General features: G+C 39.8%; 1 protein-coding gene across 1 annotated transcript; it reads right to left on the bottom strand.

Moving 5' to 3' along the window:
• Positions 1 to 182: 182 nt before the first annotated feature.
• ccnd2a (cyclin D2, a) lies at positions 183 to 15455 on the bottom strand. The gene is made up of 5 exons (XM_016261588.1): positions 14921 to 15455; positions 13347 to 13562; positions 9344 to 9503; positions 4696 to 4844; positions 183 to 394 (listed from the first exon to the last, which is right to left on the bottom strand). The coding sequence occupies exons 1-5, from the start codon at positions 15113 to 15115 to the stop codon at positions 218 to 220; spliced, it is 897 nt and encodes a 298-aa protein (XP_016117074.1). The 5' UTR covers positions 15116 to 15455; the 3' UTR covers positions 183 to 217.
• Between the last annotated feature and the right edge of the window lie 1093 nt (positions 15456 to 16548).

Here is a 16548-nt window from a genome sequence, read left to right as displayed (position 1 = left end):
ATCATTTTAAAAATATCAATTTTTGTATCTAAAATAGCTTAGATTTTTTTCATTTGTTTTCATTTATGGGAGCAATTTTTACTGGAAAATGAAGATAAAACTCTACAAAGACTAGCAAGCACTTGTTTGTTGGGGTTGTTTGTTTTTTTGTCGTTTTTGTTTTTTGTTGTTGTTTTTTTTCCTCTTGAAGACTGATCACAGCGTTCCTGCAGCAAGCTCACAAGTTGATGTCTCGTACATCGGTTGGGGTGCTGGACTGGTCTTGGTCATCAAGTGCTTTGCTGCGGGGGCCACCCTGTTCCTGCTGCTGCTGTTTCTGCTGTTGCCGGCGACCCTCACTCAGGTTATTCATCAACACTCTCTCAATCTGCTCCTGGCATTCCTTTAACACATCCTGCAATGCATCAGACACAAGGTGTTATACAAACAGGCCACTTACATAGCTGCAATGTCTGTGCTTATCCAGAATCACTTCATCAGTAGTTTTACAGTCAAACCACAAAAATTATATATAATAATAATTATTATACACAATTATTATATAAAATAATTACACATACACACACATACAGTGGGGGAAAAAAGTATTTAGTCAGCCACCAATTGTGCAAGTTCTCCCACTTAAAAAGATGAGAGAGGCCTGTAATTTTCATCATAGGTATACCTCAACTATGAGAGACAAAATGAGAAAAAAAAATCCAGAAAATCACATTGTAGGATTTTTAAAGAATTTATTTGCAAATTATGGTGGAAAATAAGTATTTGGTCAATAACAAAATTTCATCTCAATACTTTGTTATATACACTTTGTTGGCAATGACAGAGGTCAAACATTTTCTGTAAGTCTTCACAAGGTTTTCACACACAGTTGCTGGTAAACTTTTATTCAGCAGGGATGTGTTAAATTGTTAAGAAGTGATAGCAAAGATTTATATTGTTAGAAAATATTTATATTTTGAATAAATGCTGTTCTTTTTAACTTTTTATTCATCAAAGAATCCTGAAAAAAATTATCGCAGTTTCCAAAAAAATAGTTGGCAGCACAGCTGTTGCCAACATTGATAATTCTAATAATACATCAGCATATTAGAATGATCCAAAGGGTCTGAATACTTAGGACCATGTGATATTTCAGTTTTTCTTTTTTAATAAATCTGCAAAAATGTCAACAATTCTGTGTTTTTCTGTCAATATGGGGTGCTGTGTGTACATTAATGAGGAAAAAAAAATTAACTTAAATGATTTTAGCAAATGGCTGCAATATAACAAAGAGTGAAAAATTTAAGGGGGTCTGAATACTTTCCGTACCCACTGTATATATATATATACACACACACACACATACTTTCCAATAAAGCCCAAAAAATAATAAAAACAAACAAACATGCACTGTTGCACTGTGAACAGTTAAAAAACAAAAACAATAGCTGTACCACAGTTCGCAGTGTTAATTACATCCATGTCCTGTGGATAAAACAAGGCAGTTTTTTCGTTTTACGATTTTCATACCCTTTCATTTTCACAATGGCATGTAATGACCTAAGGGGATCTCACTTGAGCCCACCAGAGGGTTCTTCCTTCTCTTTAGAGCTAAGAACAAATTTTTTTTAGATAAAATATGAGAAATACCCAATGCAAGCCTGTGGGTGGCTCCAAAGAGCACATGACATATTTAAAATGGCTTTCACAGTGTCACCAAAATGAGCAATAATGCCCTCTAGTGAAAGTAAATGGATGCATAGTGATCAAAGCTCTCCCTCCTGTTTAGTGGGTATGTCTGAGGCACACCAGGCATCTGTGGGAAGTTTGAGAATGGCCCATGGGTAGGGCCTGTGGAGAATGTGTTGCTTGTGGAGAGGCTGCATTCCTTTGACATTTACTGCTGATTAAAAGCTGATGGGCCAAAGTCTAAACTTATGTTATGCATGGCTCCTGGGCCATGTGTTTCATGCCTGTAGAAGTAGTGTATCACACACGAAAAACATCTGTTTCTTGACAGAAAGCTCTTCCTGAATAGTTTCTCCATATGCAGAGCTTTACCTTTGTAAAGCTATATTATAAATATAGCTTTACAAGGTAAAGCTATATTATAAATATTCTAGATGTGCACAAGCACACAAATTCATGCCTCAAAATAAACAAATCATTCAAGGCCTCATTAAAAAAACCTGAAAACAACAGCCCAATGAGCATCATTTACTGTATTTATTGTAGCTACAGTAACAAACTTAACAGTAAAAACCCAGTGCCAGGTGAATATTTATTGCCTTTTGCTTCTTTCTTAGAGGGACCTTAGAGTATTTGTGGAAACTTCAAGCCAATGTTTCAGCCTTCCTGGTTTGGCATGCATGTGTGTACCTTACTGCTACACAGAGTATGCTTCACCAGGTGTGTCTTAGGCTACAAGGGCGACTGGAAGATGCTGGCTGCCCCTATCATATGTCTACTGGAAACTACAGGCATTGGACACCACAAATGTCAGCAAGGTTCCTGGTGGGTAGGCTGGCAGTATCGTTTGGCATTAGATTGACTTTCCTTCATACTGTCTGACCGCTCACCTCCCAACCTCTGCCTCAATCTGTAAGGTCCTCATACACTAAGGTAAAGTTAAGTAGACAAAATCTTGTTTATTGAAGACTAGGCTTTTCTAATTTACTCCTGATATAGATATCTCTCTGATTTACCAAATGGTCAACCAATTCCATTTAGATAGGACCTCTAAGATTTTCTCAGCACAATAATGCAAACACAATTCTGATTGGTAAAGTGAATTATTTGTCCCAATTTATGTCATTAATTTATATGTCATTATAAATTTTATGTCATTCCAAACCTACCTGACTTTCTTTTGTGGAGAACAATAGAAGATATTTTAAAGATTGATGGTAACCAAGCAATTTTAATTACCACTGACTAATTAAACACTAATTATGACGAAAAACACTAAGCTTTTCTCAAAATTTCTTCTTTTATGTTCCACAGTAGAAAGAAAGTCATACAAGTTTGAATCAACATAAGGGTGAGTAAAGGATGACAAAATGTTCATGCTGTGTGAGCTATCCTTTTATGTTTTCTTTAAGGTATAGCTCAGGGTGAGCAGGGTAGCGCGTATACATCATACCTGCATGTTTTCAAAAGCTATGGCTTGTTGGCATCCAGCAATGTGATGAGTTGTTCATGGGCCAGGCAGTTCATTCCTTCTGCCCTGGACCTCACACTCCTCAGACACTGAGCACCTTTACTTCTGTGGAGGACTATTTGTTTTTCCTCTGCTATGGTGCACGACTTCATACACCACATGCTGGGGCAGCAGGCATTCTACCAGCAGCAGTGCACTCTAGGGTCTCTTGGGGAGGGTTGACCTCTTCAGGTCAGGGCAGGAATGAAATGTTTCCTTAATCCTAATTTTCTATTCTCTTTTGCTTTTATTTTTCCCACTAAAAAGAAACTAATGGCGCTTTTCCACTGCATGGTACGGTACGGCTCGGTTCACTTTTTGGGGGGTTTCCACTGGGTACAGTACCTGGTACCTGGTACTTTTTTTAGTACCACCTCGGTTGGGGTACCAAGTGAACCGTCCCGTTACCAAAACGTGACGTGTAAACTCTGCCGATCACGGATTGGCCGGAGAGAATCGTCTCTACCTGCGTCACTGAACTTGCGACACAAACACAACAGAACCACTAGACTTAAATCAGCACAGCTAGCGAAGGATCGAACGCAACTGGTTTGAACGAGCGCACCTTTTTTTAACAACCAAAAAATTTTGTTGTCTTGTGGAAGAACAGACGTTCCTCTCATTGATAGCAGAGGTGCGGATCCAGCGAGAGCTTGATAGGGCGACGCAGAATGAAAAAGTTTTTTTAGGAGTCGTGGTAGTAGAAGCGGCGCAACTATAATGACATGTGAATAATCCCGCTTACTCTAAAGCGGTGCTGAACTGCAGTGGAAACGCAAACCGTGCCGAGCCGAACCGTGAGGTGCGGATCCAGCGAGAGCTTGATAGGGCGACGCAGAATGAAAAAGTTTTTTTAGGAGTCGTGGTAGTAGAAGCGGCGCAACTATAACGACATGTGAATAATCCCGCTTACTCTAAAGCGGCGCAACTGGTTAGTGGAAACGCAAACCGTGCCGAGCCGAACCGTGCCGAGCCGAGTCGTACCACGCAGTGGAAAAGCGCCATAAAGGACCTAAACAAAAGTAAATGATCATGAGGTGGTCCCTTGTGTGACAGTAGGTATGAATTTGTATGCAAGTCATATGCATAAAGCCATAGTATCCCTGACATATTCTCCTAGCCCCGCAGATTCTTTCCTTGCAGTCTCTCAGTCAAGGTCTATCCCATTTCACTTCCAGTAATTCAGTGGCTGAATGCGAAATTGAATTGGAGCTGGACTCAAGCCCATTGAGTAAATAAAGGAAATGCACAGCCTGCTCTCACAGTCCTACAGGCACAGCAACACTCGATTACACAGATTACCAATAGTGTTACCATCCCATCCTTTCAGCAAACAAAAATTAAGAATCTTTTTATCAGGGTCTCTGTTTTAAATCACAGAGCGCTCCCACTTTCAAATATATACACACTGTGAGGTGACCCATGTAGCATATATGCCTGCAGGGAAATACCTTGTATCATAATGATTTATTAAAAGTTTCATTAGTAACATTTATTGTCAAAACACCAATACTCACAACTTCTGTGTTTGTGATCTTGGCGAGTAATTCTGTTAGGTTGTCTCCCCACAGTGAGCGGTTAGTGCTGTTAAGCTGCAGGCCACAAATAGCCGCTGCCACGCTGCCCGTTGCAATCATGGATGGAGGGTACATGGCAAAAGTGAAATCTGAGGAAAGAGCAAACCAGGCATTAAGATCTGTCTCGCTCGGAAAAAAAATTTACTTTATCAGACTTTTCTACAGTATTTTGAATAGTTATATCAAATATTATGAAATGGATACAAAAATAAAAAATCTGAAATACTAATAAATAAAGCCCTTTCCATTAGGTCTGTGCACAGTCCTTTGCAAATGACTGCAGCCCAGGATAATGAGCGTTCACTTGGCTTGAAAAGAATCTGAAAAGCACCCCCACCCCCACCCCTCTCCTCTAGTCACCCTTTGCAGATCGGCCCCTTTACTTCCAGCTCCTAAGTAAATCGTGTGCTACCAGAAAAAAAGCCCTATAGCCTTCGGAAAGGATGGAATAAAGAGCTACAGTCCCCCTGCCAGTGCTGACTGCTGTAGGTCCTTTTTCCACGTGTGGTCACAGGCGTACATCTCAAAGACCAATAACCTTGTTAGCTTTCTCACTGTCATTCATAATGCAAATAAGACAGCTTGTGAACGGGCCTGAAGCCCAAAAAGATGACTGACTGCAAGAGGGGGAGAAAGAACGAGGAAAAGAGAAAGAAACAAACAGCTTAGGCTGTTTGCCCCCTGCCTCATTAATTTCTGTCTTTTTTCTTTTTCTGCGGCTCCCCCTCTTGCTTTTTCAGACTGTTTTTCAACACTTTTTTTCAGACACATACCCCTAAGGTTGAATGGCACACATGCTCTAGCTTGGTTATTACAACAGCTCTAGCTTTGTATCATCAAATCTAACTTTTAGCATATTAATTGAGTGTGGCTACTGATGGACCTGGGTCTAGTGAGCAAGAGAGTGTGGCCCCATTGTCTGAAATCATCACCTCATTTCATCCAATTGAGAGATGCAACATCAAGCTCTCTCTGTGGATTCCTATTCAACCCTATAGCCAGCACAAAAGATGGGTGTTGGGGGAGGGTGTTGTAGGGTTTTAGACAGCAGGGGTAGCTGAGGGGGGGCACTAAGCATCATTCTTTTGTCGGTGTCCAGACCTTCTTAAGGTTTTGGCAGCAGAAAAGACCCTGCTACCCACCTCATTCCCCCCATGCCATTTCTCTGATGCAGGGCCACCTCTGGGCTCATGGTCACACAATCCCTGGCAGTCTTTGCATTACCATATTGCCATATTCAGTTGCAAAGCAAACTGTGCGTGATGGCTCTAAGGGTGATTTTTCTTCTCTTTTCTTTTTAGAAAAAAAAAAAATCAAAGCCGTGGGGCCTTTGATAACTGACGAGCATGCCTTCATTGCCTTCTTAACATTCAAGCTCAGTGTTGACAAATAAATTAACTTATTATACACTTCCATTCTGGGTCAGAGAAAAATGTATTAATAGTTCTGGTCAAGCAGAAGAAGACAAAACAAACTGCATTGCAACTCTTTGGGTCTTTTGCAGCAGGGAGAAAAAAAACATACAGTGGAAATTGGGTGCCCACACGCAGCTTGTGTGCGCTAAGTGGGTTGCAATCTGATTTTTCACACTCTAGACAAGACAAGTTTGTCGAGGGAACAAGAGTATGCGCATGCTAGCGGCAGAGCTGGACGCTCTGGTTTGTGAGAGTGGTAAGGGAAGAATGGCTGTATTCTACGTGCCTTCATTGATATTCATGCAGAGGATAAACAGTGTATGTAGCTGAGTGGGGACGCCTGTGATGGAAGGCTCCTAGTAAGCGGCGGCTGGCTGGCCTGGTATACCAGCCTCTCACCCCCTTCAATGGACCATTCTCCTGCCCTCGCCACACTGCATCCCCAGACCTGTGCCAACACAGCAAGCTCCTTGGTGGGTGCAATGTGCTGTATATGCATTTAACTTGTAAATTAATTAAGCATCCGGAAAGTTGAGGAACAGCCAAAGAGGCAGATGATTTGAGGGGCAATAATTCAAGTGCCAGACTTCCATGCAGATTCACAAGTTTGCATTAACAGAAAGTTTTGTTTCAAGCAGCCATGTTCGACCTGACTGACAAAGATCAAACGTAAACATGAATTTGGCATCACAGTTTAACACTCAGTCAAATGGAAAGTCAGGTAAAGCATGTAAATTAAGATCCTAAAGTCACAGAATTAACAGAATAACAGAGTAAACCTGTAACACAATTGTTAAAATAAATGCTAATTAGCTATTTTTATACTATTTGTTAAACCTACAACATCTAAAGGATTTTTAATAACTAGTTATATCGTGTCTCATTTTGAGACTTTAAATAATTGGATGTCTGGGACATTTATGTATAACATTACTCCACAGAATTGTATTACATTAAACATCTATTGTCATTTTTAAAAAATGGTCTCATCAAAAGCGGCATGTTGGTCTGCCCTGTCAAACCATAGTAAAACAGATTAATTAAAAACAGGAACCCTCTTTGACTGTTAAAATCCTGTAACAACTTGTTTCAGTCTTGCTCCAGTGCAGAGTCTTGAGCAACAGCAGTCAGGCCGGTGTGGGAGGAAACAGAGCCTCTTGAATGAGAAATGACATGAATTGGTAGATTTAATTTTCAGCCCTGCTGAACTCTCCACCGGTCTCTAGTTATCTATTTTTCCTAAGGGATTTCTCTGATAAGTAAACATCTGAAGAGTGGCAAGATTATCTAATATCATAGTGTTTCTCAAATATGTTCATATACATCTACAGACAATCTACGACGGAGAAGTAGGGGGTGCTGGGTGTTTAATAGTAAGAATGGGGTATAATTGCTTTTAATGAGCTTGTTCCTGTGCAGGCCTTTGGCAGACTGCCCTCTGGAGAAATGTTTTATCGGGTGCTCTTTCTGCATTGACCCTTACATGCCTCTGCATAAGAAATGGAGGGTTGTTCCTTTTGTCTCCTTTCTTGTGGTCTCTAGCCGAGCCTTCCAGTCATTTACATATCTCTTAAAGGCCCCTCCATGTTATTAATAAATACTCAACTGCTCCACTCTGTCTAACCAAATCTTGCCGAGTACTCTGAACAGAACTGTTTTATTAAAAGCGAAGAACCATTACAAATTAGCTGTCGTCTTTCCACACTCTTCTCTTACTTTCTCATTCAGATACAGGGGCCTTGATTTATGCATGTCTCAGAAATGAAGAAAACACTGAATTATCTGCAAAAAAAGCAAACTGTACAGAGGAAAGCAAAACATCAGTCAAGGCATCTGCCCAGCAATTAAAATCTTTTGGATGCCCCTTGAATCCCTGTTGTTAAACTAGTAACTAGTTTGTGTATATAACAACAGAGGTATGTTTCACTAGCTTCTGAATTTTTCAGCATCTAAAAACCAAGTTATACAGCTAAATTATTTATATTATTCCAGTTATCATCAATGCTTAACCTGTCAAGCACAAGAGATTCTTAACCAATGATTCAAACCAGTTTTCATGGATTCTGTTTATGCCAGAGCAGTTTCACAAGAAATCTATATCTATTGCACAAACCAACAGGAGAATCAAAAGCTCCATGTTTAAAGACCTGCCAGTTCCCTCCTACTAATCCCGCTCCCCTCATATCCCACTTTCCCAAAGTCAGAGTCACTCCTGAGGTTCCTGGGGAGCTGAGCAACCCCAGGGAGGAAGAGAAAAGCCTGAGGGAACAAGGGTGGTGCACTGGATCCCATTACCGCCTATGGTGATGTTGGGTGCAGGCTTGGCTGGGAGAACCAGCCCCACAAAGGCTCCTGATTATGGGAAAGTCGTCATGCCCTGGAGCATCTGGGAGGCGTGAGAAGAGGGGATAAGATATGAAAACATGACATGTTTCACTATTTGGCTCAGCTAGAACAATACACCCCTCACGTTTTCTCACCCTCCTCTCATCTCCATGTTTGATCTCCTAAAGGTGGTCCACCTCTAAGAGCAGGAATGTTATAACCACTGGCTCACCAGCACACAGGAATGTCCTTAACTATACAACTGCCCTTTGAAGTGTCACTGCATTCAGGACTAGTCACTGATATGCCCGCCAAACGTACCAGGCAAGCACATAAGGCTTCCAGAGAAATTCTCTCCATTACACATCGCTATTTCAGTCCACATAGTTTCTCATGAATGTAATGAGATGGCATCTGATAATTTGCCTGCAACAGCAACCTGAATAAAGTTGCCATAGGTACTAAACCCACAGAAGGCGGCTTTGATTTCAATTTTGCAAGGAAAAAGTGTGGATGCTTTGCAACACATCACTTATTGAAATGATGCTCCAAGACATCAACACCAACTTAACTAGGCAGTGGATCTTTTATCACTCATACTTAAAAACATGAATGGAAGACAAATACACAAGTTGGCAAACACGATCTTTCTTTTTTTTCTTTCATTTTACGGACTAATCATGAAAACAGTAGCTAATTATAAACCTAATTTCTAGATTGTGAAAAACACTGGGTACTTTAAGTTAAGTATAACAAATGCATGTTTAGAGAATATTCATTAGGTTCTACACAAAAAAGCGGTCATTTATATATTTATAAACATCAATCATCTACATTGGATACACCACCTGTTGCACAAAGGGCGATGAAAGTCTGCACATGTTTACGGATCAGGTCCAGCTTATCCTCAGGCAGCGGAAGTTTCCTCATAATGTGCTCAATAAAGTCATTGGGAGTGACAGCAGCCAGATTCCACTTCAATTTGCCCAGGACAACCAGCTCCCATTCCTGTAAAAGAAGCAAAATCATCAACCTAAATAATTTGTGTGTCTGAATCAGTTAGCAGTACTTGAGGTGTTCAGATCTTAATATTCATTTAACTGGAGTGACAAATTGCATCCTCTCAAGTGGCTTCATGTGACTATATGTTTTGACTGACAAGATCTAAATATCATGTGAAGACAGGGTGCTGGGGCTAATATTCTTTATTAACCATTCATATAAAAGTTCAAAAAAATTATTTACTGGAGATAAGGTAATAAATGTGTTCAAACTCTGCTATTATTCATCCAAATGTTTACGTTATACATTTAAGCCAGTTCTGATTGTACAAAATCTAGCATCAGGTAAGCTCTGCGACCTCCAGGACATGGTTTGGCCTTGGCTATGCAAAGATACAAGCTGAAATCCTAAAAGCTATGAGGCTGAATGCAGGAACACTTGAGTTGAAAAATGGGTCACTCAGATCACTTCACAGAGACAGTCCAGCATAAGGCACTTTCCTCCTAGCGAAGTGTAATTGTGCGTATGTTTTATAGCAATCTGTCAAATCAGAAGTGGTCCGAGTATACATAGTTAAATGTTGGACCTGTCATTAGCCAATTTGCAACCACAAACACATGTATAAAAACATTAATTTGAAGCCTTATTATATATATAAAAGGCTTGTAATTAGATTGAGCTGTAACCTCAATGGAATAAACAACTTGCTTTGACCTAACTACAGTGACAAATGTAAACATAAGATGCTAAGTCATTTGGCTTCAGTCAACAAGAAGACAGGATCCTTTAAATAACCACTCCCCCTTCCTGTTTGAAGTTGGGTGAGTAACAGGGGAGCAAGTGACTAATTGGGGAAAACTTGCATTTGATGGGACTGTCCTTATGATTGAGCGCTCACTCAGATGGAGGTGGTTTTCTTCACAAGTGAACCACATGCATTTTAGTCATGAGATGGCCCAATATAGTTGCCATTACCTTCTGAGACATACAGTATAGGCCTTTACAACTGCTCTAAAGCACCGACAACGGATTAAGTTGAACGTATACCCCTGCAACAGCTTTCTAAGTGTGAAAGAATACAATGGCAGCCATCCGCTGATGAATGATTTCTCCACTTCCTCCATACCTGTCAACATTTGGGTACCAAAATACAGGAAGCGGACGAGTCAAAAGTAAAAATGTTTATATTATATTATTTTTATATTAATTTAAACAATTATTATCAAACAATTATATTCATTTAGTAACATAAATATATCTTAGTGTAGTCTTCTTGTTGATCCACCAGTTCATATTTACAACTAAGTGTTTTCTGCGTAAAAATAAGGGTCGTTTTTGGCTTTGGTCTAAACAAAGAGCAGAAGGGCTTACTGAAAAATGCTAATTCAACTTGCAGCGCTCATATTTAATCAATTAAATAGCCTTTTGAAGTGTAAGCTATATCTCAATTTTCATGTATATTTAGTTTTTAGTTTTTTTTCACTGGAGCACAACCTTAGTCTTCTCCTCCCATTTCTACCAGTGATCCTTGTTTCCTTCCCGCGGTACTCCCTGCACAGATATCAATAGCATCACTGGACTGTAGGTTGCCAAGTTGAGGGGACAAATGGGTTGAAATTTGTATGCGTCGATCATGTGAGAAAGATGTGTTTCATTCAAGATCTGGCAACTGGGCAACCTTGGAATTTGTTGACATGATTATTCATTTAATGAGGTTTGGCCCATACAAATTACAGGAGTTTTACCGGAAGCAAATGTAGCAAATATCCCATTTCTACCAGTGATCCTTGTTTCCTTCCCGCGGTACTCCCTGCACAGATATCAATAGCATCACTGGACTGTAGGTTGCCAAGTTGAGGGGACAAATGGGTTGAAATTTGTATGCGTCGATCATGTGAGAAAGATGTGTTTCATTCAAGATCTGGCAACTGGGCAACCTTGGAATTTGTTGACATGATTATTCATTTAATGAGGTTTGGCCCATACAAATTACAGGAGTTTTACCGGAAGCAAATGTAGCAAATATAAAATATGCTCAGTGGGATTTTTTTTATAGAAAGATTAAAAATACAGGAAAATATTTAAACGGGATGATAGCGGGATAGAATGGTAAAATACGGGAGAATCCCGGGAAAAACGGGAGGGTTGACAGGTATGACGTCCTCTCTTTGCTGGATTTCACTGGTGAGTGACTCACCCAAAAGTACAAACAGCTACACGTTCTTGTCTGTTCTCTTCTCAGGGGAGGTGCCTGATGTGAACATGAAGCCTGATGACATGTTGGAACCACATTCACTCAATAAAAACCATTGACTCCTGGAACACCAAGAGGGGTATGATGGAATGTAAACTATGAGCAGAGGCGTTCTCCAAAAGAAAACCAATTACATGCTAATGTGAAAATGAGCCTTTGTGTTCCAACTGATCTGTAAAGTTTGGGCAGTAAAAAGTAGTGTGCATGATCAGTTTGGTGTGTGTTGCTTTGTTCTTAAAAGGAATACATATATAATAACTAAATAATGAACTAATTAACTGAAGAGACAGTTTTGGCAACTACTGAAGGCTCAACACTATATAATGAGATGTCAGCAAATTACTGTGTACTTGTAATGTCCAACTCAATCTTTGGTCATATTCTAAGCAGACTGTTGAACTTTTATGAGGCCATAAATGACCACAAAGACCAGTTTTAAGTAACTTAAAGACAATTTTTTTTCTGTGAATTATCAACTCAGCATTCCAGTGTCAGCTCACAAGTGCTCGGAGACCAGCCCTAAAACTCACTGTGACACTCTTGCAACACAGCCTTGATGCAGGAACCCACTTCCTTCTTTTGAGCCCTCCAGTCATACCTCCAGGCTGTCACTGCGGTTTCGTTTACAAGAACTTCTTGCCAGCTAACGAGGACAAAAATGAAGTCGTGACTGTGACAGCTGATCTTTGGCTTCCTGCATCTGTTGGACTTTGCAGACCAGCAGAAGCTCCAACAACAACTAAGAAATAACACTAGGCCAGACTGAGAAAAAAAAACATGAGGTTGCCCACAGCGGCAAATTGATGAAGACTCGTAAATAAAATAATTTTTATCTTTGGTCTGAGCTACTAAAGAACTGCCCATCTTCGACAGAAAGACAATGATAAGCCACTAGAGTCAAGAGCTGAGGAAAAACCAAATGCAGGCGTAACAAAGTCAAAAGGTTATATGCCCCATTGTACTGCATTTCCTATTAGAGGAAGACTTCAGGACTTCCTCTAAAATAATAATTTACTCGTATAGTTAACCATACATATATATATATATAGAGAGAGAGCGAGAGAGAGAGAGAGAGAGAGAGAGAGGGAGAGAGAGAGAAAGAGAGAGAGAAGCTGATGAATGATTATTAGCCAATTAGATAATGACAAGTAATCAGTAGGCGACATATGCAGGTGGAACAAGACCTCATCCCTCAAGTAGATGTGGGTTGCATAGTTGCCACTAGATGGCGTAATAGCCCTGTCATGCATGGAAACGCACTGTAATACCCTTTGAATGTTTGTGTAGAACATCCATCAGTCGGCAGAATTCTTTGTCAAACAGAACCAAGTCTTTGCTTTAGACTACTTTTAATTCTTATGTCGCTGATTTGTAAACATACACAATTTGAAAAATTCCATCACAAATTAAAGTATAAAAAATGCGTTTCAAATATTTAGTGTATCCATAACAGCAGTATGTGCTGTAATGTAAACAAATAAACACTTAGCAATATATATTTGAGAAATTTTTGAAAAAGGCATGTAAACAATTTTCTAGCAGTCACTACAGATAAGTTAGTAAGTTTCGGTATGCAGAGTTTTTTCGGTGCTTACCAGCAGTTCCTGCGGTCTGATTGAGTTATCAGTGTAGATGCACAGCTTCTCTGCAGTTAATGGACGCGTCTCTTTCAATTTAGACGCAAGAAACATGCACACTGCGCCAAGCAACTGCAAGTTGCATTTTCTTGTTGGTACCACAGCTAAAAATCGGTCCAAGTAGTTCATAGCCAGTGGAAAAACCTCTTCCTCGCATTTCTGTTCCTCGCAGACCTGGAAAGGGCAGGGCACAACTTAGTTCAAGAGGAAAAGATGCACGTGGCTCAACAAAATGAGTCTAATTTATGTAACTCACAATGACTATATATGCATTAAATAATTACGACGAGAAAACGATTTACGTAGAATTGTCCATCAGTTGCATAGATAACAGGTTGTAAAATCGCCACGGTAACATTAGAGATTGGTTCAAAAAAAAAGTACAATGTCTATTTTGTCGTTGTTATAAATGTATAAATTTAATGGATGAAAAGGGAACTCTAACATCTTTATCAATATATTCACATTCCTATGGTTCATTCAGTAAGAAATGAATTCAAGTCACAATCACCCGAGCCAAAAAACACCCATGCAACACACAGTACGGGATCTGTTTTTTTTAATTCGTCATATTTTCATAAAATATTTAAAAATATAAATAAATTGTCTAGGTCTAATATTCACACCTCTAAATATTCATCAACCCTTTTCACATCATTCCCGACAATTGACAAGTTATCAAATCGATGTTTTATATGATTAAAACGTGATTTTCTGAACGAAGTAGCATGCGGTCTTAGATGAGTGCGTCACCATCGGACCGAATTATTTTTTTCAAAAATTTGTATAAATTCTCCTGCTTGAGTCACCTGACAATTTAAAACATGAAAATAAAGCTAAGGTCCTCCCCTAACGTTTTCAACACTAAAATATGAGAAATATGAAAGATTCTGACAAAAATCGAACTTAATTCCAAGGCTACAGACTTCGATCAGCATGGGTTAAGAAGTAGTGCGGGCCCTCGCCCCTTCCGCTACCACATATTTCAAAAATTTGTACAAAAATATAGAAAAGTAATTCCCAATATATTTAACCATTAATATATACCTTAAACGCTCATTTATTAAGTCATGCACATGTAAAGAGTTGTTATGATCATATTGTTGCGATAAAGTTGTTGTGAAAGAAAAACCAACATGGCGATGGTGAGATGTAGCACAGCGGCGAGCATTGAAGTGCATACGTGTGCATGGAAATATTTATCCCAAAAATAAATAAATAACATTAAGCACGATTCTGTCCTCTGTGTTAACGGAACCGAAAGCTTTAAGAAATATGCGCTTATGATCACTGACATATGTCGATATCTTCCATTCCCCTGCCAATCTAATCGTCAGCTTGGTCCAAAATCGCGCTTATGACTGCAATAAAATAAACAGCCCGACAAAATCGGATCTGCCATTTCGGAAATATTAAAGAAGCTCCTTTACTTGCATTCTACAATGCTTACATGACAGAATAAAGTAGAAAACACTTTGCTAGACGTTTTGAAGATACGGTGTAAGCACGGAAATGGTCGGATATGTACAAACCTCCAACATCCAAGTTGCCACCATCCTCCGCATAAAGGGCTGAATGTCTTTCTGAACGCATTTAAAATATGAACACTGGGGAAGAAACCTCTCTTCGATGGTCAACAAGCTCTGTAGTACCCTGTCATCATATAGAAGATTCGGGTCAGGAAGGGCTCTTATAATGGTGTCCATCTCGAGACAAAGCAGTTCCATGATTGTTACAGTCCTTTTCGAGCTCAAATATGCATACAAACAGTCAAATGTAATGGTTGCGAAATGTCAAAAAGAGCAGAAAGGACTTCTCAGGCACACAAAATCAGTCTACAGGGCTGTCCGGGTTAGTCCTGCTCCGTTTGAAAACTTTTCCCCACTAGTCTCTGTCTCTGCTCTGCTCCTCTCGCTGCAACATTTGAGGTCTGTGTGACGCAAGCCTCACAAAGCAGATCTTATTATTGGCCAGACGCAACATGCTCGGTCTTCCTCTCCTTTTCCACCCCTCTTGCTCTGGTTATCAATAGCCCGAACAAGATGGACAAGAATTACAATATTGGCTGATATATTTATGGATCATGCAAGACTGTTCATACTTAGTCAACGCACCTAGCCTATTAATGCGCATTTTAACGACGTTGGGTAAACACAAACATAAACACACTGCACCTAACGCAACACTCAATGTATAGCCTATATTTGATACCTCAAAGTGTTTTTAAAAAGTGGTTTTGTTTTTTATGATATTATTTCATATCAAATAATATGCATGTCCTTGATGATCAATAGCTGCGCCAGGCTGACATTTGCTTGAATTAAACCAACAAATGGTCAAAAACCTTTCTTTTTGGCTTTAAGTAGGCTACAATTAAACGCCACCGCGACATCACAAAGTCGAAACAGAGCTGTCTTGCATGAAGCAGCAACGCCTGTGGTCAACGAGATAGCTTTCTAGGAAATGCAGCGAAAGCATGAAGCAACGCTCTCTCGCCAGAGATAGAAGCTGAATGATAGTTCTTCTCGAGCTGCCCCAGTGTATTATATAAAGCATTATATCGTCTCTATTTAGCATCAAAAGCCCAGGCTGAAATGGAGATGTGAGCGTTCCACATTTGTGATCCATGCAGGTGACTGCTTTCAACATGCATAACTCACAAACTCGTTCAGAAAGTCGTTTGAGTATAAAATGAGACAAAGCAGTTTAGCATTTCGTATAATAGGGAAATCAGAATTAAATCATGTGTCTTCAAAGAGCTTCTAGAGAATGTCTATAGTGAGCTATTGATCAAGGTGCATCTCGAGGTTCTCCGGTTACAGTGATTCTGAAGAACTCAACAGACCGCAGCTACTTTGCAACAGTTGCTTCGTTTCAACACTTTTAAATGTGATAGGAAATGTCTCTTTAAAACATTTTCTTCTCTCTCTCTGTAGATTGTTTCCTCCCCTCTTCGATTTGCACAGCCAATAGTTCTTCTGCGCGCGCCTGAGGCTTTCGGATTGTTACTGGGCAGACTTTGTCTGTGGAAGTTCACCTTCTAAAGTGCCAGCAAGAACCTAATCTATTTTGCTGATCACCGATGAACGTTGCTACTTCTCAGAGTGTGCTGCACGCAGATGTCATAAATAAATGTATACAAATGTAGCAGAGCGATAGC

This window comes from Sinocyclocheilus grahami, unplaced genomic scaffold (genome assembly GCF_001515645.1).
Source record: "Sinocyclocheilus grahami isolate Dianchi unplaced genomic scaffold, SAMN03320097.WGS_v1.1 scaffold31.1, whole genome shotgun sequence".
Classification (NCBI taxonomy): Eukaryota; Metazoa; Chordata; class Actinopteri; order Cypriniformes; family Cyprinidae; genus Sinocyclocheilus; species Sinocyclocheilus grahami.
The sequence above is the reverse complement of the archived record's forward strand: the minus strand, read 5'-3'. Positions and strand labels throughout refer to the sequence as shown.

Excerpts from the sequence above, each read along its gene's own strand:
- ccnd2a (XM_016261588.1), bottom strand. The coding sequence starts at position 15,115 with ATGGAACTGCTTTGTCTCGAGATGGACACCATTATAAGAGCCCTTCCT. Across the intron at positions 13,563-14,920 it reads TGGCAACTTGGATGTTGGAG|GTCTGCGAGGAACAGAAATG; the intron begins GTTTGTACATAT and ends TGCCCTTTCCAG. Across the intron at positions 9,504-13,346 it reads TCAGACCGCAGGAACTGCTG|GAATGGGAGCTGGTTGTCCT; the intron begins GTAAGCACCGAA and ends CTTCTTTTACAG.